The sequence below is a fragment of the Neocloeon triangulifer genome, unplaced genomic scaffold (genome assembly GCF_031216515.1).
Source record: "Neocloeon triangulifer isolate White Clay Creek 2 clone unplaced genomic scaffold, ASM3121651v1 ptg000012l, whole genome shotgun sequence".
Lineage (NCBI taxonomy): Eukaryota > Metazoa > Arthropoda > Insecta > Ephemeroptera > Baetidae > Neocloeon > Neocloeon triangulifer.
The window spans coordinates 17,176,135-17,202,212 of NW_026775554.1; the positions used below are offsets into that span (position 1 = coordinate 17,176,135).

The 26,078-nt window shown below is 38.0% G+C and overlaps 1 protein-coding gene across 2 annotated transcripts; it reads left to right on the forward strand.

Annotated features, from left to right (window-relative positions):
• Positions 1-804: 804 nt before the first annotated feature.
• Positions 805-19,476, forward strand: LOC132196808 (transcription factor Atoh8). Of its 2 annotated transcripts, none has more exons than XM_059619703.1 (2): positions 805-979; positions 17,642-19,476. In XM_059619703.1, the coding sequence occupies exon 2, from the start codon at positions 17,650-17,652 to the stop codon at positions 18,517-18,519; it is 870 nt and encodes a 289-aa protein (XP_059475686.1). In that variant the 5' UTR covers positions 805-979; positions 17,642-17,649; the 3' UTR covers positions 18,520-19,476. The 2 variants fall into 2 exon arrangements, with proteins under 2 accessions (XP_059475686.1, XP_059475687.1); XM_059619704.1 differs by lacking the exon at positions 805-979 and adding an exon at positions 17,082-17,194.
• Positions 19,477-26,078: the final 6,602 nt, after the last annotated feature.

Genomic DNA, 26,078 nt, shown 5'->3' on the forward strand with positions numbered 1-26,078 from the left:
AATCTTCAAACGCACTAATTTAGCTAAAAACGTCTGTAAAATGAACAACGTTTGCAGCATGAGCATTAGATTTTTTTTCAAATTGAAGAAATTTTTGTAAACACGAAAATTATATTTATTTATTTAAGTTTTGGAATTTCACTTATTATTCTGCCATGACTTGAGTGTATGATATTGGAACAACAACATCAATAATGAATGATAATTAAATATTATAATGTATAGCTTTAAAATAATTTGAAGCTGATCAACATAAATTGACAATGAGTTATAATAAAAAACTTGAAAAAATTCTAATGATTTTTATCCTCCAAAATTGAGTCACTTTAAATCAGCAATAAGAAACCCACTTTCTCACTTAATAAAACGTGTACTTATTACTAAGGCGCGAGATGAGCGAAGAGTCGTTCCCATGCACAGAAGATAGGCTCATATAGGCAGACGAGACCTTTTTCGTCTCTTTATATTTCTTTCTTTCTCTCCTTACATGAGCACACCATAATAAGATATCCACACAATAACAAAGTAGAGAGAAACATGACTCATTGAGAGGAGGCGCCATCAATGGTCTTGTGCATTGGAAGGAACATTAGACGACGCGAGATTCGGCTTCCCATGGCGGAAAAATTCGCTGGGAAATTTCCCACAAGAGGGTCGAGGAGCAAAACTGCATTTCTTCGCAACGATCTGGCTCTGGCTCGCGGGGGACAAAGTGATGGGAAGAGCCAGGTGGATGGGTCGGTGGGAGTGGGGCGGTCGGCGGTGGCACTGCGGCCGCCACCGCGCCGCCACTGCGGGCTGCCTGCCAGTCCCACGAGCGCTGGGGAGCCTCTCGCGATCCGATCCGTCTCCAGTCTGGCTCTGGATACAGTGAGCGAAACACCGAGTGCCGAGCTAACCCGCCGCCGCACACCGACATGTGCCTCTCGCGCCACCAGTGACATTCGCACCCCGGATTTGAATCACTACTTTGCCCAAGGTAAGAACGAGTTCGTTGTTAATTTTAGAATTATTGTAAAAAAAATTGCCCTGCTAATTTAAAATTGGCCAGATTTTAAATGTTTCCCTGACGCAGTGAAAGGGCAAAGATTACAAGTTAGTGTCATTGATCTTGATTAGATATTTTAATTTAAAAATTTCATGCTCAACTAAATTGAGGATTTAGGTAAAAAGTTTTGAAATCAAATTAATTCTTATTGTTTTGTTGCGCCAACTCACGCGTGCTCTTCAATTATGTTGCATTTTTTTTCTCAAAAACTGTTCTTAATTTAAAGCTTAAAACTATTCGATTAATTGAGAATGATTTCTTTTGATCAGAACAGCGCTGGAAGGTCTATTTGTAATAAACTTCATTGTTTTTCTTTAAGAAAGAACATTCTGCAATTTGTGAAGAAAAAGATATATGCGCATATGGAAATGAAACGGATTTAAATTTTTGTTTTTGTATGTTATGGTCAAAATAAAATAATCTATCAGCTATAAAACAAGAAATATATTCCTTGCAGAAATTACAATTTTAAAATACAGTACCTGATTAAAAATTGATGTCCTCATTGATTTGTTTCTCCATTGAATAAAAATTTGTTTTATCTCAGTTTTTTCTAAGTAAATTAAAATTGTAAGCTTTCGATTTGCTTCAAAGTTATTAAAATTATTCATAGAAAGTTTTAAACATGTTTGCATTTTTCTTAACTAAAAACACATTTTTTTTTTCATTTGTGCTCTTTTTTTCTTTAACACAGTCATTAAGATGCAACCAAAAAATATAATTATCTATTGTATAAATTAAAAGTACTCCTTCGAGGAACAATATGAAAATTAGAATAATTTAGTCATCACAGTGTTGAACAAATATAGCCTATAGTGTTAAAGAAAACTTAAAATACACAAAATTTTAAGCCCTTTTAAAGAATATAGAAGCAAAATTAATCAAAAATGGGCTCTTCGATCAGTTTCTGGAGAACTGTGTGACATGCATTTTTATCTCAAAAATATTCTGCCCTTGCGCTCTCCAACACTCAATCGCAATGGCAATCTTTCATAATCAATATAATCATTATATTGTCCATACTCTCTTTCAAAATTTCATTTCAAAAATCAGCATAGAATATCTTCGGAGCGTCTCCGATTAAAAATGATTAAAACTTTTTATGCGCATCAACGCACATTTATTTATAAATATCGCGAAGGAGCGCTCGGCGGCGGTTCCGGTTCACTGGCGCGGCGACGAGGGCCATAGGTCGCCGCTGGCTGTGGGTGGCGAACTAAGGTCAGCCGAGGCGCCCAGCCAGTACGGCACACAACGCCTCCGTGGCGCCAATTACCATAATAAATAATCGCCGCGCGCGGCCTCGAGGTTCATCAGAGCGGAGAAACTCATTAAACGAATTCACATCATGCACTCTACGATGCTTGAACTCTCATATGTACTTGTCTAGCAGTAAGTTGCACAGAGCGCTCATAATTGACAATGAGAGACAGAGAGCAAAAGTGCAGCAAACATTCGATTCGGTGACGAAATTATAAAAAAAAAGAAAAAAAAAACACCCAGAGAGATAAAATACGAGGCAAAAAACATGGATACTTTCGAAAATTTCTGGATGGACTTGAAAAAATATTTTAGTCATGGCTACTTGTGCAACAACTGAAATGAATTGATAAATATTACAATTAAAAAAAAAAAAACAATCGTGATGACTGGAAATTTAATGTGTAATGATGTAATGAGAGAATAAAATACAAAAATTTTGGTTGTTTGCATTTTGATCTCAAAGCGCACAAATTAATAGATTCTATATTATATATTTATTTAAAAACTATCCCTTTTAAATATATTGATGGACAACATTGATTTGCAATTCGTACCTTTTTAAGAGTTAAATTAAAAACAAGTGGAACTAAAATCAGTTAAAATGATTTATATACCTGCTTAATTGAATTTTACATTAATTTATTTTACAGAATTCTAAATTTCCTTTTCATTCTTTATGTAGAAATCGAGATCTTTAAAAAACGGTCCTCTTCACTTATTCTTCATTCTTTATCTTCTCTCTCCTTTTTGAGACAATTCTCTCTCCAAATTGAAACATTGTATGCCATTCACTTAGCCCCGATTTGCATATAAAACATAAATAAGACGCCGGCAGTGAGTCTAATTTGAATTGATAATTCAATCCGGCGCGCGCGATTTTGCTCTCAAAAAAGGTTCAGAGAGATCTCTCTATACACAGCGATTTCCCTCTCAAGAGTGTGAAATCACCTCTTTGATGTATGAACACACATTAGCCGGTGGAACATATTGTGTTCATCCGAGTGTGACCAAAAGCGCTGCGACCATTACTCATGCGCTTGCTCTCTCGAAAAATCATTTCATTATCGCCTGCAGTCGCCTAATCGCGTAAATAAATATCCAGTCTCTCTCGCAATCGGGTGAAAAAATCATTGGTCTCGTCGACTGACTGAGAAAGTAGTTCAAACAAAACTCAGCGAAAATTATTTATTATCTCGTGATGGACTAATGCTCGGGTCGGGGAATGTGCGTGTAATTTCGATGCAAACAAAATGCAGCTCTCGGCGAGCAATTGGATAATGAGATGATTTGTGGAGGCGGGAGAGAAAGTGTGGGAATCTCGTTTGCATAGCCGCGGTAATTAGGGGTCAGCTCTGAACAGACGTGAAATATGAAAATGGTCGCTGCGAGCACTTTTCTTATTTGGCGCCGAGATTCTTCGGACATAAATTTTCAGTAAAAGCAAAATAATGGCTTGGAAAAGAATAGGAAAAACGCGGGCAATAACTCAGGCAGGAGAGCACTACTTAAAATGACACATTTTTTTCCATGGCACCATATTTTAACAAAAGGAAATAATTTTTTTATTTTCATATTGGATTTTTTGTGCATCCGAACATAAAATTATCTCCAGCCGGGAGTCAATCGCTTTTTCCCAGAGGTTAATTAATTCTGTCCATTAAATCACGGCCGACATTGTATGTGGCGCCGTTTCGGCCATAATTTTAGTCTTTTTTTTATCCCTCTCCGACTTTTTCCTCTTTCGGAAGAGTAATTACTTATTCGGTCGGCGGCGCAAAAAATGCTCATCAATTCGCAACGGCCGCCGCGTGTTTATTTTTCCACCTGACTTGCTTATGCGCGGCGCGAGAAAATATCAATAAATCAGCGCATTTTGGGCACCGTCATCGCAACCATTTTCATTATGTGTACATAGAGATACCGGCTTACCGAGTAATTGAGTAAAATTCTGCTGAAAATCGAACGCGGCGGCAGCTCGTTTATATTTATTGAAAACGGCTTTCTGTTTTGACGCCTGCAAAGTTTAATTTACATCAGCGTTGCTCATATCCATTTTTCATGATGTATTCGCCTGTGGTCACGATGCTATATGATATTTATGGTTAATACTTCTTGATAGTTTTTACTCTAAAATTATTTTGAATTTATCGAGTTTATCACATAAAATTCAAAGGCTTTAAAATCAACGAATAGATTTTAATTCAAAATAAAATTAAAGATATTTAAAAAAATTAACTGGAATTATATTTTTAATTTGATTACTATATTTTTACGCTGATAAATTAATCTGTGTGAGAGTAACAATGAAGCAAAATAATATTTGATCCAATAATTCTAAATTATTTTTCTCTGCCAGCATAAAAAGTTTCCTTTATTTTAAATTGTAATAAGATTGTAATTAAATGAAATATTTGTCATTAAATTTGACAAACAAATGAAGCTTTTATTTCATCTTTGTTATTTTCAACAGCTTTATATTTGTATAACGTAGACTTCCCTATTTTCAACTTGATCGTTTCTCAAAAGAAAACCCTTCCCTTTTTTCTCGCCCTTTGCTCAACAAATAATTACACGCTTGAAAATAGAACAAGGATGTCGGTGTGTTGGCGGCGTTTCGTTCATTTCTTCTCTTGTTTTCTCACGGGACAGATAAATATTGGTTGTGTAAATCGGAAAATCTCTCTCTGCCGTTGCACTTGGAGGGCTCCATGGTAGAGAGAGACGGAATTTGCGGCTGTCGCGCTAGGCGTGAGTTATTATTGCGGGCGCAATCTCCATGGAGATTAACACATCATGTTATTACGAGGGATATATCGGGACGCTGCTGAGTAGCAGCAGATGTTGCCCTGCGCGCTCGGTTAACTCGCAGGCCCAATATCTATCTTTGAATACACATGGCCCACGAGACACTTTAACCAAAACGTCCGTCGCGGCGCGTTGACGTCGTCCTTCCCCATGCTGCGTGAGAGTTGTGCATGTATAGAATTATATTATGTACATACCCATGCACATGGACACTCGAATGAATGCACGTGTTTATCGATCGTACTCCGACGCAGTTCCTGGGAGGTTTAGGCCACAGGCGTACAAATTTTTAGTGGAATTTATCCCCTGGGATTTGAGGTTTTGAGTTTCTAGAGTAATAAAGGACCACTTCTGGGCAGTAAATCAAAAAGCCCAAACGATATATTCTGTGGCTAGAAAATTCTTGAATTTTTTAAAATCTTTAAAACATGAAATTTATTTGATTTTTTTTCTGAATCTGCTAAACAGCCGTTTCCAACACTACAAATCCAAAATTGAATGCATGGATCCTATTAAAAATTCATAATTATACGTTTCTTTTGCTACAACTACTGTTGAAAAATATTGTCTGGATTTTGTTTCAATCTTTTTATTTGAGCTCTTTTTCTGATCAGAGTGAGTTGCGATTAATTGGCATAAACAAGCTGTCTAATGATCACCTCCGATTTTGGTGGCAAATCATGGGCTTGAAATCAATCAAATTTTTTAAATTTTTTTCATTTAATACTAGCAAATTTACCTTTTTCAAAATTAAAGTAAAGAAACGTTTAAATAAGGTTTAAAAATAGGCATTTTCTTCACAAATCGAACCTGCACGCGGGATGCCTGTTTCGGTCCGTTCGAATTGCAAAGATTTTGTATTTTTTTTTTCCAGTTCAAGCCTTGCTCTTTTTTACCTGCATCTAATCTGAAATGTGAAGAGTTTATAGGAACTTTAATTTCATGTTACTTTTCTGTTTCCCAACCAGCAGACAGTTTGATGTTTTCACATAATAATTTTAACTGATTGAGCAACTGACATCGTTTCAAACATGAAGTCAAGCGAGCAGAGAGAAGTTTCAATTACAATCGTGTGTGTGTATTATACCTACACGCGCGCAGTTGCGCGGACACTAACTAAATGCAGCGTGCAAGTGCTTAAACTTTCTTGGCATTGAACGCAAACGGGGCGATTGAGACATTTCGCAGTTCGTCTCTCTCGTAAATTCACCGAACATGTGTACACTTTGAGAAAACCAACTGTGCATTGTGGAGGAAACGCCTATCCCCGTTGATAATAGGGCGTTTGTGCAGAGATGAGAGTGGAGTTTACGATCGCCACCTTAGCGCCACTCGGCCGCGAAATATGTGCGCGAGTGTGTGGGTCGGAGACAGACAGACACACGTAGCCATTACACCTCACATTTATGCCAAATAAAAGCAGCCAGCGATATTTTATGGACCGACATTAAACCAACTGCTTTGCTCTCCGGCGTGCTATTTTACGGCCGCGTCGGAAAGTTTTCGAAAGAGCAAGGGAAACGCTCACGGTGCTGCATGGAAAAGGCCCGATTAATCTGCTGCCGGGAAAAGTTTCCACCAGCACTTTTGATGCCGGCGCCGAGAGAGACCAGCTAAGGCAACTAACTGTTGCAAAAAGCCGCCGAGCGTGATTTGATTTCCGCCGACATCAAGGGCGCCGGTGTGACTGCTGGCCTTCAGCAAAAGGGGTAGAAATTTCGCCACTTTATTTATTTTCACTAAATTTGAGCTTTTAATGATTTTTCTTCTTACATCAATTATTAAGAAAAGAAGATAACTATAAAAATGATTTATTCTTCTCAAATTAAACAAAGAGATAAATTAAGAATTAATAATGTATTTTAAATTTGTAATCCCAACATAATCACTTTCCTATAAAAATTCAATTTGGAAACTGATCGAGTTTTGTTGTAGCCAGAATTAAATTGTTTAAAGAAAGAGTTATTTGAAATACTTTTTAGTATGATAATATAAAAGCAGATTTTAACAAGCTATTAATAAATTTTTTTAGCATTTTCCAATAACAATATTCCACAATTGGAAATTGTAACAAGTTATAGTTAAGTTAGTAATTATAAGAAAAACTAACATTTTTTAACTACGAGGTGCACTTCCATTTAGTAAACTTCTGCTGCAAAACAAATAATACACCCTCATTCACCCTGCAAATGCAACTGCTGCACTTTAATTGATCCAGTAGAAATGCTTTCGCAAAGTTGTTTGAAAACCGACTGTTCCTTTCATCACCATGGAGATTACGATCAAATCAAACGCGTGCCACCCGAGATTGAGGCTCATTTAGCGGCTTATTTCACGCTCCGTGTCCCGTGAAAAAGTGCGGCTTGCGATCATCCAACCAACTTCCTACTTGTTTGCCATTTTAATGAGAGATGGCGTATCACCCCTCTGCGGATATAATGCTGCGTGAAAGGGTGCAATTAATGCACGCGCGCGCAGTAGGGCGGCAAATCATCCCCTTTGAACAGAAGTGCATTGACATCCCGCAGATGTTGAAAGAAAATCATCCCTTCACGCTCTAATTATCTAAAAGCTCGAGTACATACTAAGTAAAGCTTTGCGATTTACTTATTAAATATTTGTAAAAGTTAAAAATTTTTAACGCTAAGGTCATTTAAAAATTTTATTTTTTAATTTAAATGTGTTTTAATTAAATATTTAGTTTTTTTACAATTATTACAAAATATTTTAATAAAACAATATTTCAATTAGTTTTTGTAGCAAATTTTTATCTGAAACATCTGAAAGATTAAATTGTACTTTGTAAATAGATAAATTTTATTGCCTTCAATAACATGCAACATTTTCATCAGATAACTTTTTTAATTTTTGTTTTTGTTTTTTAATGTATTAACATGAACTTGATTGTTATATCTTCAATTAAATAGAGAAAGAAGGCAATGCTAAACCAACTGCTCTGCTCATTTTTGCTCATTTTCAAGTCATAGAAACAAAAGGCAGCAGATGTTCCGAAGCAAAGTCGCTCTCATTTCACGCCTGCCTTTCTTGCTTTCTTTCCGCGCTGCAGCAACGCTCGCTCGGGACGAACAAAGAAAAAAAAATACATATATTATTAGTGCGCGTTTTGTCATCGGGTCGCTGTGTGTGCTCAATTAAATATTTACAAGACAAATGTTTCCGTTTTTCGCGCAGCTGTTTTCGATCAGCAGCCCTTTTGCTCGTTATCTTTTTCGCTCTCTCCTCTTTTCTTTTTCTTCTTCGGCGCAATATAATTACGACTAGTGAGCAGAGAGGCACCTGCCCTGCGTGATAAAGCACCTGGCTCATCATCGCTGCTTCCAAAGCATCAAGCTGGGGCTGCATTGTTAATTATCGAGCAGCTAAAGCACACCTGTACGCTGGCAATCGTTTCACGGGGATGAGAGACAGACGTTTTGTACACGACCTGCATAGGGGATGGTTTGTGTGTCTGGCGTGGCACCTGCGACATATTCCAGCCGCCGCCGCTTAATTAGCATCGCGCACGTGGCGATAATTTGAATTGCAAATGGTGCACCCGCCAAGGACTGTTGGAAAAAAAAACACCGGCTAATTTTTATTTGCTCTATCGTTAACCGAATAGTATTTTTTCCTCTATAGAGCTGAAAAAAGAGAAATTTTTTTTATTTATTTTCACTTTTGGTACAGCAATAATTATAAAAAAGTTTTATTGCAAATAAAAGGTTCAAATTATTCCGTCAGTGCGTATAAATTATAGTAACTATGTGGACACTTTATTATTTAATTTTTGTTTATGGTAGTCATGCGTTTGTTATTTTTTGTATTTTAGATTTTTTTAATTCATTATAATTGTAAAGCAATATAAACGTTTACATTTTATTAAAACTGCTAAATGAATTATGTATTTATGCTCAACATATTTCTGATAGAACATACCCTCATGTGTGCTTGTTTTCACCAGTTTCATTTGAAATATATAGTAGAAATAAAAATTGTGAACAATCAAACAATCATTAATAATACTAAGAAGAAAAGTCTTTACAAGATTAAATTAGGAAATCATTAAAATATTAAAAGTAATTAATTTCAACTCAGCCTACGTATAGCAAAAGGAAAAGATATAGTTGTATGAAACATTTTAAGTAGTGTGAATTGATAAACTTGTATAATTACTTAAAATATTGGGTTTAAAAAAGAATTATAAAAATTACGCTTTTAATGAAGTTAATTTACCACTTTCATCCATAAATTATCATTAATATTAAAATATTTAAATAAAATATAAAAAAATCTGAGAATAATATAATTATTATTAATAACATAAAACACAGTTTTAAATACTTTTTTTAAATTTTTATTATTAAACGGAAACAATAAATATTGTTAAGCAACGCGCAGCCCAATTACACACCTCCCTTTGTGTAATAGTTTGGCTCGAAACAAAGCGCCAACTGCTGACCTGGTCGGCCGGCCGGGCACTGGTGCGTGGTCATTTTTCCATTACCTGTGGAACAAGAGAGCGCACCGGCGTGTAATCAGATCGGAGATTGATTGTAATTATGCGATAAAGCGTGCGCTTGCATTGTGTATTACCTGCGTATAATGGTTTCTCGTCGCGATCATACTGTAAGCATGATTTTGCACCGAGAGCCACACCTAAAGTTATCGAGTTTGATTGACATCGGCCGTCTAATAAATCGGCCGGCGAGATTAATAGCGGCCATTATTGCACGCCGCGGGCTTTTCATAATTGCTCCCCTTTGAATTGGCGCGGGCCAGCCAATCTGGTGATATTTCACCCTTGAGAGATTCGCCCGAGTTTGTGCAATATCTCCCCTTATTTATGTCTCCTATAGACAGATGCATCTGTGCCGGATTCCACGCCGAGGGTGGAATTTTATCTTTCCGGACACAGAGGAAGAGTTTTCTTATTCTTCGGCCGAGCAACTCTTATCTGCACATTCGCCGACGTCTTTTTCTCTCCTCGGCCAATCTTTTGTTTTGCTGTTTTGCCTCTTGCTTGGAGAGTCGTATTCATAAAAAGTAAGTGCAGTCGAGAAAGCGCCGAAATTGCCGACGAGACCAAGATCACAGCACGGGTGCCGCAGATGCTCTGCTCTTACTTTATTGGAAAAACGGGTGCGAGAAAGAAAGCAGCACCGGCTGAGGAGCAATCAAACCGATAAGTGCACTACCAGAGTGGGTTTCTCGAAATTAGCCCCTGATCTAATAAAGGAGAAAAAGAGAAAAGGGCTAGAAAATCTCTGGCCTATATTTGTGCCAATTGAACTTCTTACGGAGCACAATTTCTTTTCTAATAAGCGTAGAAAAGAACATTTAGTGCTTTTATCTTAAGATAATTTTTATTTTTAGAATCTGGGAGTAGTAATTCAATTTTTAAACTAAAAACTAATTTCCATGCCATAAGATGAAAGTTAAAAAATAAAAATAAATCTTATACAATCAGGCTTGCAGCGTTTATTAGCAGAAAAAACCAGAGTTATTGCAAAAAACTTCATTTAAAAATCCAAAATAATATATTATAAAAGGAATAAAAGAAAATAAATGTTGCATAAAAATGCCAGATGCGCTTTTTTGGACCATCCCATTTTATGGCACCACTTTTTTAGAATATAAATTTTAACAGCCAGTTTAGTGCCGCTTTTAGCCACATTTGAATGGCTTGACAGGCGCAGAACGAAATGATGATTTCCCCACGGCTGCATTAAAATCAACAAGCCCATGTGCCCTGCCCGGCAGATATAAAATTCATCCTTGCCACCCCCGACTGAAGAAGTGCTGACTGGCTGGCTCATCAGTCAGCGGCACGGAAATAAAAATTTGTTCGTGGAAATCACGCAGCTGCTCTGCATCTCTCCATGCAGACATTCATCCCCACGATTTCATCCGGCGTCGAAATTGCTGACGAAAGAAGAAACATCTCCGAATATGCTTGATCTTTTTCCCGCGATCGATAAAATAAACTGATGGCTTCCACGTGCGCGCGATTATCGCGAGTTTTGAGCAAAACTCCTCGAAGGGGACGGAAAGGAAAAATTGCTGCACTTGGCGCGTCCAATCTTGTCGCCCTCGATGTTTGATTAGATGACTCCCGAGAGGACGATAACCGGAAGGGGTTGCATTTCCAATCCGGTGATGCTTTGTGTTCGCAATGTGCATCTCCGGGATGCTGAGAGGAGTCGTTTGGCATCTCCTCTGCTGTCAATATTGCTCGGGTAAACAAAAGGACTTAAAAGGTGGATTGGATTGGAACCGAATTACTTGTTCCAACATCATTTTGGTGCGCATGGAGAAGATTTTCCAAGATATTCAATTTAATTAACTTAATTTGAGCCTTTCGGCTGACAGAAAATCAATAAATAAGATTGTACAATTTTTTTTTATTAATTAGAAGTGAAAAAATTTATAGTAAGAAGATGCGAGGTTTCAATTTAAATAATAAGCAAAACTAAAAATTTAAATGCTTTGTAAATAATTGATTAAAATATTTTTTATTGATATTTTGCTTCAATTTAAAAAATTTAATGAAATGGAAAAATTAATATGTTTTTAACTATTGCAAAATAAAAGTATGAAAGGCTTTTATTTTTTTGTCTATTTCTTATTTTAAAACAATGCAGTGTTTTTGCTTGAAATAACTTTTTTTCGAGTGCCTCTTGGAATAAGCATATTAAAATAAGTCATTTAAATTTTTTCAAAATTTTGTAAGCTCATTCAATTTTGAGCAACCGACCTATTACGCAGCAGTATCAAAACTTTCCCCCGCGTTCAGGGTTCAAAAGCCAACAAGCAGAGGACCAATGTCAATCGAGCGTGAATTAATCCCTTGGGCAGCACTTCAAACAAAAGCACGCGCAGGAATTCCACTAACGCAGCTCCGGTCTGAAGGAATCCTATTAGGAAAACCTATAAAAATCGCTGTTTTGATGGAACAGCATCCTGGACATAAACCGCTGTTTTTTATTTACCGATAATAACTTACGTCATTGCGTGGGATTAAACCGAGTTTGACCAAAAAAGACCTAAAAGAAAAAAGTCTCTTCAGTCGTACATCACAAAAAATAAATACACACTTGAGACAAATCTTTTCTTGTACGAATAAAAAGAAGAAGAAAGAGACTTTGGATGTGAATTTTCGAGACTAGAGAGCCGCTTGTTATTATTCAAATGAGCGGCCTGGCGCCTGACTGCTCCCATCGCACTCGTACGAATTGTTGCAGCTGGCAACGAGACGAATAAAAGCAAGCAAGCATCTCAGAGATCTTTCTTTATACACGCCGAGCTGGCGAGCGGACGGACCAAAGCAGCTGTGATGTGCTGCGAGGAGTTTTCATCTCTTGCTGCTGATCGGGTCACGGGTCAAACAGCAGCAGTCTGATGCTTGGCGCCACCGCCTTGGCTACTGCCCAACCAGAGAAAGCACATGTGTGCGCTCTCGTGCATGTGTGCCCGTTCAGTATTATTTTTTTATACACAACTCGTTGCATTCCGCTCGTTATGAGAGCAACCGTCCTCTCTACTCTGCATCTTGTGCAGCCAGAATTCGCGCTTGAAATTTTATATAACACCGAACGATTAATTTGATTTATTCGCGCGGTGAATGGAGCTGCACGCTGAATGGAACTCGCCGGTCCGGTATTATTGGAAACAATCATAATATATAATTTTGCGGCGAGAGCCACGCGGAGTTAATGATTAATGCCTTGGTAAATGCGGCAGCGCACGCAACGCTGCGGTGGATTTGCGATCGCAATTAAGGCGATGATTTGTAGCTTGCTTTATTAATAAACAAAAATTTTATAACATTATATTATTAATATTAAGTTAATTTGAAATTATTAATTGTGATCTATTTATCTTAACTAAATTGGAAAAAAATATTAACAATATTATTTGTAATTAATATTTATTTATTTATTTTATTTATCAGAAATGGTAACATGTGCAGTTAGTTGTGATTTATTAAACATTATATAGTATTAAATTATTATTGTATCAGAATTAATAATATTTAGCAACATTGCTGTGTTTACAATCAAAAGCATATAGTACTCAAGTAAAGTTAATCAGGCTCCGGTATCTGACTTTTGTTGATTTCATTAGTTCATTCTCGAATAAGGAAATATTAAAACGCACGATCAGAGAATTGAATTTATCATAATTCACCATTTTCTTGAAATTATTTCACAATTTAAAAAAGAAAAAATACGATAATCGTCATTTAGAAATTTGAAATGCACAATTTAAATAAAATAGCCTCAAAACGCCAATCTGATATGATTGTTAATCTAGACGAATGGTTTTTTTTCTGTTGTTTTTTTTCCTTTTCAAAAATTATTTTCAGTTTTTGCCATCGATTTTGGAAAAGAAGACGCAATATTTTAATATATTAGGTATAACGCGAACAATTATTGTGCAGCCAAAAAATGTATTTGAAAATGATAAATAAAATGTTAGGAAAAGAAGGGTAAAAAAACTATTATTTTCGAGACTCAAAAAGTTAATTTGTTGATTGTAACTCAAAATTTGAGTTCTTCACATGCGCAAATAATTATAAAGTAAAAATGTGTTTGAAGCGAGTTTCCTTTTTATTTTCTGTTTCAAAACTTTGATCCAGAAGTGCTATAGGGATATTTAAATACCAGGTGCGCTTGTTGTGGCCATTCTTTCCCTCTCCATTTAATCCAACGACCAAAATTCTTCTTTGGCTCTATAACCGAAACTAGCAAGAGACACACATTTGGAGCGGGTCAGAATGCCAGGTGTAGTTGAAAGAAGCAGGTGTATATTAATTCGCCGCGGCCAAGAACAAAACACCGGCTCCAACCGCTGCGCCGCGAGCGTTTAGCCGCGCGTTTATGGTTGTACCTGGCTAATCTTCACGGCGCCCGCATTCATACGCACTCCGTCAGTCCGGCAAAAATTTATACATTTATCTGCGTATATAGAATTAATTCTTGTCCGTCTGTCCTTTCGTAAAAGGCAAACGGCGGGCGTGAAAAAACCGAAAGACTTCCGAACAGAACAATTATTGCTACGTGCCGGAATCCGCCAGTTTTGAAATGAAAAATTGCATTCGCCGGGAAAACAAATGTAAAAGAAAGGAAACGAGTGGCGCACGCACATATTGCAATTATACGTGATTTTATTGCACTTGTCGCTGGCGTGCTTGCAATAAAGCACGTCCGCCGTTGTACATGTTGCTGACAACAAGCAACCAAAAAAATTTTGATTCCTAAAGAGCATCTTGAAGAAATAATAAAAGTGGGTCTAAATTCAAAACTAGCAATAAATTTTAAATACTTTCTGTATAAACATTCATACATTATTTTTAATATAATTAAACGGAAAGTCGTAAAAACTTGAATCAAAATTTTTATTTAATCAATTGGAATTTTTATGGTCAAAGCAATTTTTTTTAACTATTCAGTGATATTTTGCGTTTTTTAATTACAATTTCAATAAATCTCTCGGATAATTCTCGCGTGAACTGACCTCCTCGTTGCTTCTTGTCAGCAACATCAAACATAGTAAGAGTGCCAGACGACCGGCGTGATTAGCCTGCTTAAATTTGCGGTGGTGGGCTTGGATTTATGCTGAGCAAATGAGTCAGCGAGAAGAGACACACTCGCGCAGATGTGCCAAAAAGCGCCACTTCTATAAGAGACACCCACCCACTATTTATTCCCGCACCGCGGCAGTGACTCACCTTGCTTTTTATTCCTTTATTTTTTGCTCCTTGGGCGGCCCGAAAATTATTAATTATGTTCGCCGCACAATGGGATGCAGAAAAAGAAATCGTGTTAAGGATTTCAGCACTGCGCGCGACACCCGTTTATATTGTTCGCGGCAGTTGAAAGTGAATTAACAATAAAAATCAACCTTGTTTTGTTATTTGTTCTCGAGATATACGGAGGCGTATTCTAATTTGGACATTTGTCTTTGGTAATTGAAGGTGATGAATGGGGGGCGCACTCGCCACGAGATAAATCACTCTTTCAATGCAATGCTCTCACTGACTCGGCTCATTTGCATAATTCTGCAGTTTTAACTGTCATATCAATTTTTTAATTGGACTCGAAGAGTTTGCGCGAGTTTACGCTGGTCAATTAAATAAAGCAAAGTAGAAATTTATGTTGTTTAACATAATATTGTAGTACATTAATAAAGATATATAATTAAATTTTTTCCAAACAGTAAAAATTCAATGGCTTCAAATATTTTTTAGAATATTTTATTGTTTTTTAAACACTTATGACGATAATATTTATTATTTATATTTATTTTCATTTGATAAATTTTATTTATATAATGTAATAATTATATATAAATTTGTGTTGCTGTGGCGAAATGGCATATCATGAAGCATTAATATTTAATATATAATATTTCTCTATTTTATCATTATTTATTCTTATTATTTGTTCAATTTTCACAATCATATATAAACTTAAATTCAAAAATAAATATTAATATAATAAGTTAAAAAAGATTTAAAATGATTTAAATCATATCTCTGGTTTTTCATTAAACGGGGACTTTGAGATCAATTCTCAAAAACACTCCTCTTCTTAAAATTTTTGGCAAATGGACCCGACTGAAGAACACCTGCAGCGTCGGGGAGCAGCGCCGTTCTGCGCCGTAGAAGCCGCCGCCTTTTTGCTGATGTAATTAAAATTTTATGGCGCCTTTAAAAAGTTATAACACAGCTGCTGCTGCTCTCTCGCCGCCGTCGCGCTGCTGCAAAGACACACTAAAGCATTTTTGTGCCGCAATAATAATTATTGCAAAGCTATGAAGCGTGAACCGTTGTCGTTCATGTACTCTAGTCGTCGATCGTCAACTTATTTCTCGTTTTAATCTGCTAGCCGGAGAGGCTAACCCCTTTTTGCTCATTGCAACACTCGACACGCGAGAGAAACACACCAGAAGCGTGCAAGCAATACATTATTGCACTCAATCAGCTCTTGCTTTTTATGACGAGTTGCCCGGTTTCGGTTTCAAACGCACCTTGATTTAACACATTATTTATAATTTCTTTATAGCAAGCATCAGCTTTGGAGCGAAAAAACTGCATTCTGTTATTATTTTACGACTTACGTGTTGGGGCAAATGCAATGACTTTATTATACACGTCTGTGTTTGTGTGTCACCGGCTGAATATTAATGCATCTGGTTTTATGAACCTCAATTAGATATATTATTATTGATCATAAAAAAATCTGGCTCGAAACAAAGGAGAGCTCGCTCCACTTTCTGCGTTTCGTCAAAAATGCTGCACTAGCAAACCAGTCAGGTGCAATGTTATCAATAGAGCAGACCGTAGATGATGATTCGATAAATGTGTGACCAGGTGTGCCGTGCAAGGTGTGCGATTACGATACCGCAAAAGTCCACTTCAAACAGAACACTTTCAATGGGCCGGTGATAAAATCTCTCGAGGGCGATAATCGTGTCGTAGTAAATTTTTGCCAATCGGAGTGCGAGACACGTCAGGTGCAAAAACTTCATAATCTATACGTCAGGCAAATTGTAACTCACGTGAATTTGAAAATTAATATAAAAAAATCAATCGGGATAAAGAACAGTTCATAATAAAACAAAATTTTTATTCAATGTTTATATCTCTGACAAAAAAAAAAAAAAAATTACAAACATAATTATACCAATGCATTTTTTCAATTACTTTTTATATTTCTATTTTATTAGTTTTCTGTTTGATAATAAAAAATTAAATATCGTTTGTTTAGCGTCGTAACCCAAAAGCCATCGTTTTATTAGCGGCCTGATAAGGATTAGCCAAGTTAGACACACTCATCATATGTGAACAGGTGTGCTGCTCGGGTTCGTTTGCACCCAGGAGGATACACAAACACTGATAACCGGTGCACCAGCACTTGGCGGGTTTTCTCGGTACACATCACTTGCACCTATGGCTGGAACACTCATTTATACGAAACGCGCGCTCCGATAAAAATCGCTCGCCTGGGCAGGTGTTCGCTGAGCTTAATAATTGACGCCACTTTTCTATTGAACCCCGACTGCACTATATAAAAGGTATTATTTTTCGAATTAATCGGCTTTGCTCTGAAATGAGAGTGCCGACGCGTGACTCCTTTCTTAAGCAAAGAAAATTCTTGTTTGTATAAAGTGATTTTACGGACGCACGCAGGAGGCTGGGCACAGGTCAGAGGAGAGGATCGCGTGCTTAGCGCGTGGCTTAGCTTTAATAATCCCGAACAGAGTTGTTCGACCGTGTCAGGGAAACATGCAAACTGGCCAATTTTCGCAATTTGATAATTTTTAGTTTAATTATAACTGGCATAAAATGTGCTATTTTTAAGTTTGGTCTCATTTTATTAGGAATAGGAGATTTTTTGCTTATCTAGGCCCACTTATTATAAAAACCCACATTAGTAAAATTAAATTTGTATGTGAGAAATTTATTTTATGAATGTTTTATGATTTGGCCTTTTTACTCATGAAGCATCTCGCGTGTTGCAGGACAAATAATGATGGCCACGGAGATCTCCGTTCTTGGCCAGCACGCGTCAGTCTGCGTGTCTGACGATGACCTGCACTCGCCCACCGACGCGAGTGATGACAGCGTTGAGGTCAAAGTGCACCCCATTCTGGCGCTGTCCAAGAAGAACAAACGCAAACTCGCTGAGCCACGCAAGGTGGCCAACGAGGGAAAATCACCGCCCACCAAACGCGCCCGCAAACTGCACAATACGACTGATTTGATTCGTCAAGCGGTGCCCGTTTCAACGCCGAGCCCCTTCAGGCCGTGGAGTGAGCCCCCCTCAAGTCACCACAGCGACGATCAACCCCTTTCCTTGGTGGTCAGACCTTCGGCGGCGCCGGTCACATTGTCTCCCGCCTTGTGCGGCGCTAAGCCGACAGTAGCACCACCACCGATTCGCAAGCGCTTGGCCAACAACAAGTTTTCGGTTGAATCTCTGATTGGTGAACAACCACCCCCACAACTCCAACAACAACCAACCCCTCCTGCCTCTGCAAAGAGTAGCAAGAGTCGTTCTAGTAACGCGACAGTGGCGACGCCGAACGTTCAACGTAACTACAAGAACATGACGCGTGAAAGACGCATAGAGGCCAACGCTCGAGAACGGACTCGTGTTCACACGATCAGTGCAGCGTTTGACACGCTGCGTCAAACCATCCCTTCGTACTCGAACAGTCAGAAACTGTCCAAGTTGTCAATCCTCCGCATCGCCTGCTCGTACATTGTGGCTTTGTCCAGGGTGGCCGGCGAAGACTACAGCGAGGGAGCCACGGCGCCATCTGTTCCTGATTGCGTTGAAAAGGTCACAAAGACCATTCACGCGGAAGGGAAGGTGCGAAAGAAAAAGGACGAATAGTGTGATGTGTTGATTCCTATATTTTAACAAACTGAACTCTGTTGCTTGCGAGCACCCGGGATGCCCACTGTGATTGCCATAATTTGTAGTTTAGGCTTATCTTGTTTTTAGACTTTTGTGTCGTACGGACTGTGCTTTTCAACGTGTGTAACCGCTGCCATAAAGCCATATAATTCGCTAGGAAATATATATATATTGCAATTGACGGTCTGTAAATAATAACCCTTGAAAATTTCTATACAACATTCCGTCCTGTATTTTCTTTCCCAGTTCCAATTGCTGATGTCAAACTTTGTAAAACAACACAATCTGCTACTTTTTTTTTATTATTACAATAATAAGCTGCTAATTCATAAAAACTTAGACTGACATAGGAGTTTTGGTGCTTGAGTAATTGTTGATTTTCTTGCAATTTACAGTTAATAATTCGTATCAATCATATATATTTTAAATTTTGATAAGTCTAGAGATAACGTAAGAAGTTTTAAACGAAGTCTTGTGATTTTACGTGAAAAAATTCATGCTACTCAGAGCCAAAGGTGCCTGTATGCAATAGAAAATTGTACGTTTGCAACTGATGATACGTGCCAATGAGTAATGTAAAGTTTCGAAAATATGTTGTAAATAACAGTTCGAAATGTTCATATATTATGCAGGCTAATTACCTATGTCAGAAGAATTTAAATGCCTAATTAAAGCACTAGTTTCAACAAAGTTTCGAGATTTTTTGGTTGCATGAAGTCTTCAAAGGTATTATCTAAAGAAAATTTATCCATATAATCAGCAGCCTAAAGCAGATTCAGTACAAATGTTTTATTTGCAGGTTAAAAATAAATAAATATTGATAAGCGAGCACTGAAACAAAAGAAAGCAACATTTGCTGCGCGGTTAAAATCAAATTTTCGTGAAAAAAAAAATGATAAATGATGCTGTTGTTACAGATAATAAACGACAAAAACCTCATATAAAATCCAAACGGTCTTTCATTTTACTCAATAAGAATTACCTATTACAGAGAGATTATTTGTAATAAATTTTTTATAAATTTATGAGGGATCAGCGATAGCAAAGAGGGAAAAGATTCTTAGGTTGGCGGAGCTCTCTGATCTCTTTTGATACCGTCGTCTGAAGGCTGTGTGAAAAAGCAGCGGCGTATAATTTTTTTTCTGCCCTGGCGCCAGAAAGGAGACACAAGCAACCCAACTTTTATATGTATAAACAGAGAGGGGAGCCGCGCCGCTGCCGCACCAATGCTTATAGCACACATAGGATCTTTTAATTTGACAGCTCCGGTGACGTCACAAATACCTCTCTACCTAATTTCATTGCACCAGGTGTGATGAGAGAAGGAAAAGAATTAAAAAAAGGATCTTCCTCGGTATTTTTTTGAAAAAGACTACAAAAGAGTCAGTGGATTTAAAGCAATTCTTTGAAAATATTGTTGATAAGCAATTCCTTGATATAAATTAAGAAAAATTAAAATTTACTCCTTCAAAAAATGTTTTATTTCTGTCCATACTTTGTAAAAATTTGACTTTTATTGTATTAAATTTATTAGCGAAATAACCACTTAATTATAGAGGCCAGAAGCCTGGTTAATCAAAAAGCATATTATGCATATTATGATTCCTTGACAATTATTACTTATTAATGCGTATTAAGTATGAAATTCGTTTATTTGATTTTAACTTTTTACCCCTTTTTTCCAAATGAAACCTTTTTTACTGACCGAGAAGAATAAATATTAATAATAATTGCAACTAAGAGCATATTTAATAAAAGAATAGATACTTTGACGTAGGGTTGCATATAATTATACTCTCAGGCTGTCTTGAAGTTGCTAAGGTGTATTGTTATTAATTTGTAGATTAAGATCAATTATATGCGCTGGAATGAGCAATGCAAAAAAGATAAGGATAAGAGGGTATTATCTCTGCAAAAACAAACTGCGGCAGGTGCGTTTACAGTACAAATCCTATCCTATAAGGGAGAAGCAGGTGTGCTCTGGTGCGGCGTGCAAAGTTGTGGTGCAAAAAATTGTGGTGCAAAAATCTAAAAAATAAATATGTAGACAAATACTTAGGAACTTCCTATGAAATGAATTATTATTAATTTTATTTGCAATCTGGAATATTAAAATTCATAAAAAGAGTATTCAGCTCCCCACAAATATATTTTAGATATGCTCTGTATAAATTAAGGTTAAAAGGAAATCTCAATCTGACATTTTCCAAATATTCGAGCGCTAAAATACATTGAACGACCGATTCTCACGAGAATTACGTGAGGCGCCATCTTTGACATAGAGAGAGAACCGCAGTGGGTGTGTGTGCACCTCCTGAGCGAGACTGTGTGCCTGATAGTAATAGCGCACTCGGCCTAAGACTTGAGGCCTGTTTGATAAAGGCGGATCGTCCGCGTATGGCAAGGCAGGTTCAAGCGGACAGACAACAACAATGTGACCGCGCAGAGCGGCGAAATCACCACCAGTGGCAGGCAACAAGCGCAAAGCTAAAACCAGCGGGCGTATTAGACTGGCGTCAGTGTTCGAGAGGCTCTCTTGGCGGCGGTGGCGGTGCTACTCGGCGGCGAAGCATCACGGTACCCGCGGCCCAACCGGTGCCGCAACGGATCCTCCTCGGGCCAGGCTTGCATAAAGCTCTAGCTGGTCAACCAAACTCGAAGCAAAATCTATCTCTGGGCGAAGCATGAAACCCTGATGGACAATTCCCTGCCTGGCCGGGTAGATCGCGGTCGCGAACCCAACCATTGGCCCTTCACGACTGGCGCCCACCACCCATTGGCGCTCGAGTCGCGAAGAGCAACTCTTTGGCAACGTTTTTTTCTGACGGCTATCCGAGCAGGGATCCGCCGAGTGTTTTTCGGTAGATGAGCCTGCTAGGGCAGCATGCGTGCCTGGCACTCGTGTGCTGGCGAGGTTACGACTCGACAGTTGTTTGACGTGCCGAAGAAACACGTCTGCGTCGCTCGTCTCCTCCATCTCGTGTGCTGAGTTTGCTCGCTTCCAGTTGGAGGCGCAGGACGTCGCCCTTTCCTACTCTCTGAACACACACACCACGGCCGCTAACCGCAAGAGGGTCAGAACCTCAGCCAGGGTCGTTCTTAAGTTTGCAGAAAATCGTAGCAGGTAGCCGCGCGATTCGCTTGCTGCTGGGTTGCCTCGACGCCGCGTTTTCGCAGTCACGGGCAAGGCGAAAGCCCATGGGAGCATACCCGTAGTGGCCGCCACAACGGCCGCGTATGCCAGGTTCGCATGCAAACCCAGAAACAGCTTTTTCTCTCGGCATTGTAGCGAGCACCATTTGCGACTGCGAATGGTGGTGCCCCACCGTGACTGCTGCCTCAACCCACCCGACTGGCGAACGGAGAACACGCCTCTCGCCACGCTGCGCGCCGCTTATTCGGTTTATTAACACACGAGATTTCGATTAATTTCATGTGATTTCAACTAAAAGGGTTTCCCGTTTCATTTAAAATGAGAAATTAAAATTGATTATGATTTACAACGATAGTAATGGACGGACCTAGCTCCAGGCATTGCTTCACATAAAGTAATAAAAATTATATTTGAAAATTACTGATATATAATATTGATTTCAAAAATAATTTATAGCTCATGAATAAATATTTAAGTTTTGCTATATTCGTTTGCGCAGTTAAGTAATAGAAAAAGACAGTCTTCGTTGTTTTTTGCAATGATCCTTACAGAATTGTGCAGATTTTGCCTTGCTACTGTTTATAGCACGAAACCCTTATCATTAAAAGTAGATTCAAAAAGCTTTGTAATATAATTTTTTTTTAGTTTTGTGTAATTCACTAGGAATCCATTTCAAAATCACAATCTTCACACTCTTGGTATTACAGAGTATAGACCATTTATAAATTTGATACAACATCATTGAGTACGCTGCACGAGCAGAGAACTTAAAGCGCAAAAATAACACTTTTTGCTGATACCGGGGCTTCAGCACTGTACTGGCTACAATAGAAGGTACTGGCGTCGCACATAGTAAGTACACTTCAATTGCCCCCCACCACCACTCATGTGCCTGTGTTGTTGCGAGGGGGAGACGGCGGCGAGGCCAAAATAAGTGCATCAGCCTTGGTTTTAAAATTTTTAATGCCGACGACCGGCCGGCCAGTGTATGTTGTATGCGTATAAATATATCTAACACGAGTTTTATGCGTACAGAGTGACGGACAGTCACACGTTCAGCGCTTTCCGAACGAGTCTGTATTACTAAGATTGGCACTGGAGTGGTTGGGTTGTTGATCAACGACCCACGGAGGCTGTTACCCTCAAAAGTGCATTCTAACGAAAAGGAAAGGGGCACGAAGTGAGGCTTCAGCGTCATTCCGCCGGACCCGGACCTTGCCTCAGTTGAATCTCTAGTATCGGGAGCGCATGCTTTCGTAGCGGGTTAATGCGCCGATTCGCCAAGCGCCGCCCCTCGCAACGTCGAAGTTGCCAGCACCATTTTGCTTGGCGCGAGCCGTGATCTCTTGCGGATTCATGCTAAACTGGCAGCGGCGGCTCTGCGCCGAGGATTGCATCGCTGCCTCACCGCTTTTTTGGCCCTCTCGCTTTCGGCTGAACGAAGGCGCAGCGCCGGCGCGACGCCCGCCGATCGACCCCGAGCGGTGACTTTCCCAACCCAGCTGTGACTACAACCGATTCACTTTCTTCTACCCTCGACTATACTATACCCACTTTACCCCTGCTGCCAAGATTTACTAGTTGAATAGAGATGTTTTTGCTTTTTCCTCAAGGTCTTCATAGAATTTTGACATGGTTTTGTTATCGAATTGTTTTTCTTTTCTGGGAACTGATATGTGGTTTGACAGGCGCGTAGTTGTTCTTAAGAATGCATTCATATAGATTAAAAATGCACTTGAAGAGCATTGAAGGCCATCCAGTTTGTCAAAGAGAATTTACTTGCACTTAAAATATATAGTAAGAAAATATCGTGATTTTTTTAAAAGGGAACGAACAATACTGGATGTTGCTTGAAGTGTGGGTATTCTCAATTATATAGTATTGATTTCCAGTAATTTACAACTCTTAACTTGATGTTTTCAGTTTAGAATGAAACTGTTAATCTTTTAATTTATTGTTGAACTTACACAATTTGATCTATTCAAAGTAATTTTTTTTATTTGTAATCAATAAGCAAATTGATTTTCGAAAATCTTCAATAAGTTGCAGCCTATGTCAATTATTCTTCCAGAGAATTCTTATGATACCTCCTTAGTTGCCTTTATAGTGCGCTTAAAATATTTCTCGTTATGTGAGAATTGCTTGAAAATAATATATTAATTATTTATATGTTTGGAGGCTTAACGCGTATTGTACTTTAGAGAAGATGAATTTCCAACACATCTTACAAAAATGAGAAAAAAATGACGTGTTTTGATACGTCAAATTCAAAACAAATTATTCAGCTGATAAGTTTTTACTTATTCAGTGTAATAATATTTTATTATTATATTGAAAAAAAAAACATTTGCTCAAGTTTTTGCTATGTTTATATTGAAAATAAGCATAAAATATGATCACGTGCAATAGTTGAATAATGGCAATACTTATCAATGGAAAGGAGGATCAGTGATTGTTTTAAAAAATTGATATTTTTTTACCTTTCTGATTTCATTTGCTGATTTTTGGTTATCGCAGAAAGTTCAATGCTTTCAATGATGGCCACGCCGCACGAGCGGTGGGAGAGCGCCATGCCCGAATGTGCTGTTTTGCGTTGAGCGTATCTCCTAGAGGTTCATATGAACCTAGCAACACCACGCCGTGTTTTTCGACGACGCAATAGCACGGACAGTTCGCGAGATGGCACATCGGTTGTACAGGCACGGGGCGCCATACTCTGTAATACGGAAGCTCTCGCGACAATTTTTGTAACTTCTCTCTCAGAGCAATAATTCATTTTCACTTTGTTTCAACATCAAAATCTATGAATTATTACCAGTAGCTATTAAATATCCACTTGTCAAGCTTTAAAGCTACAATCATACAATATGAAAAATTTGTTTAATACACCTTTTTTATGATAAAATCTAGTACTGTCTATCTAGTACAAGGATTTTATTTCTGCACTTTTTCTTCTAAATGTAATAGAAACTAAATTTTAAATATGAATTTTAATTGTAAAATTTATCCCAAAAATCTATTTTATAGCCTACCAGTTGTATAAATATGTCAATAAATGTAAAGAGCAAAGCCGCAGCCACACTCAAATATTCTCGTGTTATAAATAGCCTTAATTGATCCCACTTGAACCACTACAACACGCTCAAAGAAGCTGATGACATTGATGAATTTTGGAACAAGGAAAGTCTGCGTGTTATTCAATCTACCGAATGCAGCGAAATGGCTACTTTAATTTTTTTGAAAATGTTGCAAATATTTAATATACATATATCATTTGAAATTTGTATCTAAATAAACATGGCTGTTTTTTTTTTTTTGAAGCAAAAAATGCTGGTACATTTTAAGCGCCTGTGGCATCTCACGTCATTTGAGACACATGTTAATTGCTTTTATTTGTTCAATTGATTTTGAATTCGGAGCTTAAATATATTTTGCAATTTTTTTATAATAGAGACTGAAAAAGAAGGAACAGCAATTAATCTTGTCAATATTTTGAGTCAGAAAATGCACAAAAAAAACGTAAAATTAAGGGATGTGCGTGTTTATCGCTGAGTGCAAATCTCTCGGTGGCGGTTCAGTCTCATTACGCATGCTATCTTTTGAGTCATGCGCCAACTCTGACGAAACCACGCCTAGCCAAAATTGACCTCCACTATCAACTCATGGGCGCCTGATCCGACGAAAGACTTTCTGCGACCGTGCGAGCAATGGAGAGAAGGGTTTCCTCTCTCTCTTTCTTCATACGCTCTCTCTCGCGCTCGCGAGCACCACACAGGGTACCATCCCGGGTGCAAAGAGTTGCTAGATTTGGTCCTGGTCGCCCGTCGCGCGTCTCTCCGCGCATCCTCTCTTATAATGTCTCTCGACCACGAATTCTCTCTCACCGACCAGAGTTTCATACGCAGCTAGCTAAACAAGTACCTGCTGCCAAACACACGAGTATCGAATCTCATATTGCGACGATAACACAATTTTCAACTGATGCCGCTTAATTTGGTGTTACAGCATGATTTTAACGGGAGGAAATTCTTGTGTGATTTCAGGAGAACGCAAAATAAAAATTATTTGATTTTAAAAATTTGATACATTTTCCTTAAATTTATTTTTTAATCGGTGACAGAAGCACATTCCTAATTATAATTAAGTTGCAACTAGTAAAAAATATTATTTTTAATTCCTGATTTTCTTAAGTGTATAAATCATTCATGCAAAAATAAAACAGCGGAAGAGTTGTTTATTTGTATTTTTTTTTATTCAATTTAATCGTAATTTATAATCCTCAGACAATCGTTCCTATATCAGTAATTTTGACTTCATAACAAATTTTATTTATCTTCAGTCATCCATCCCCTATGGAAAAGTTAAAATTGGTGAGTGATCA

What these genes read in the sequence shown, in the direction of transcription:
- LOC132196808 (XM_059619703.1), top strand. Translation starts at nt 17,650, where the DNA reads ATGATGGCCACGGAGATCTCCGTTCTTGGCCAGCACGCGTCAGTCTGC.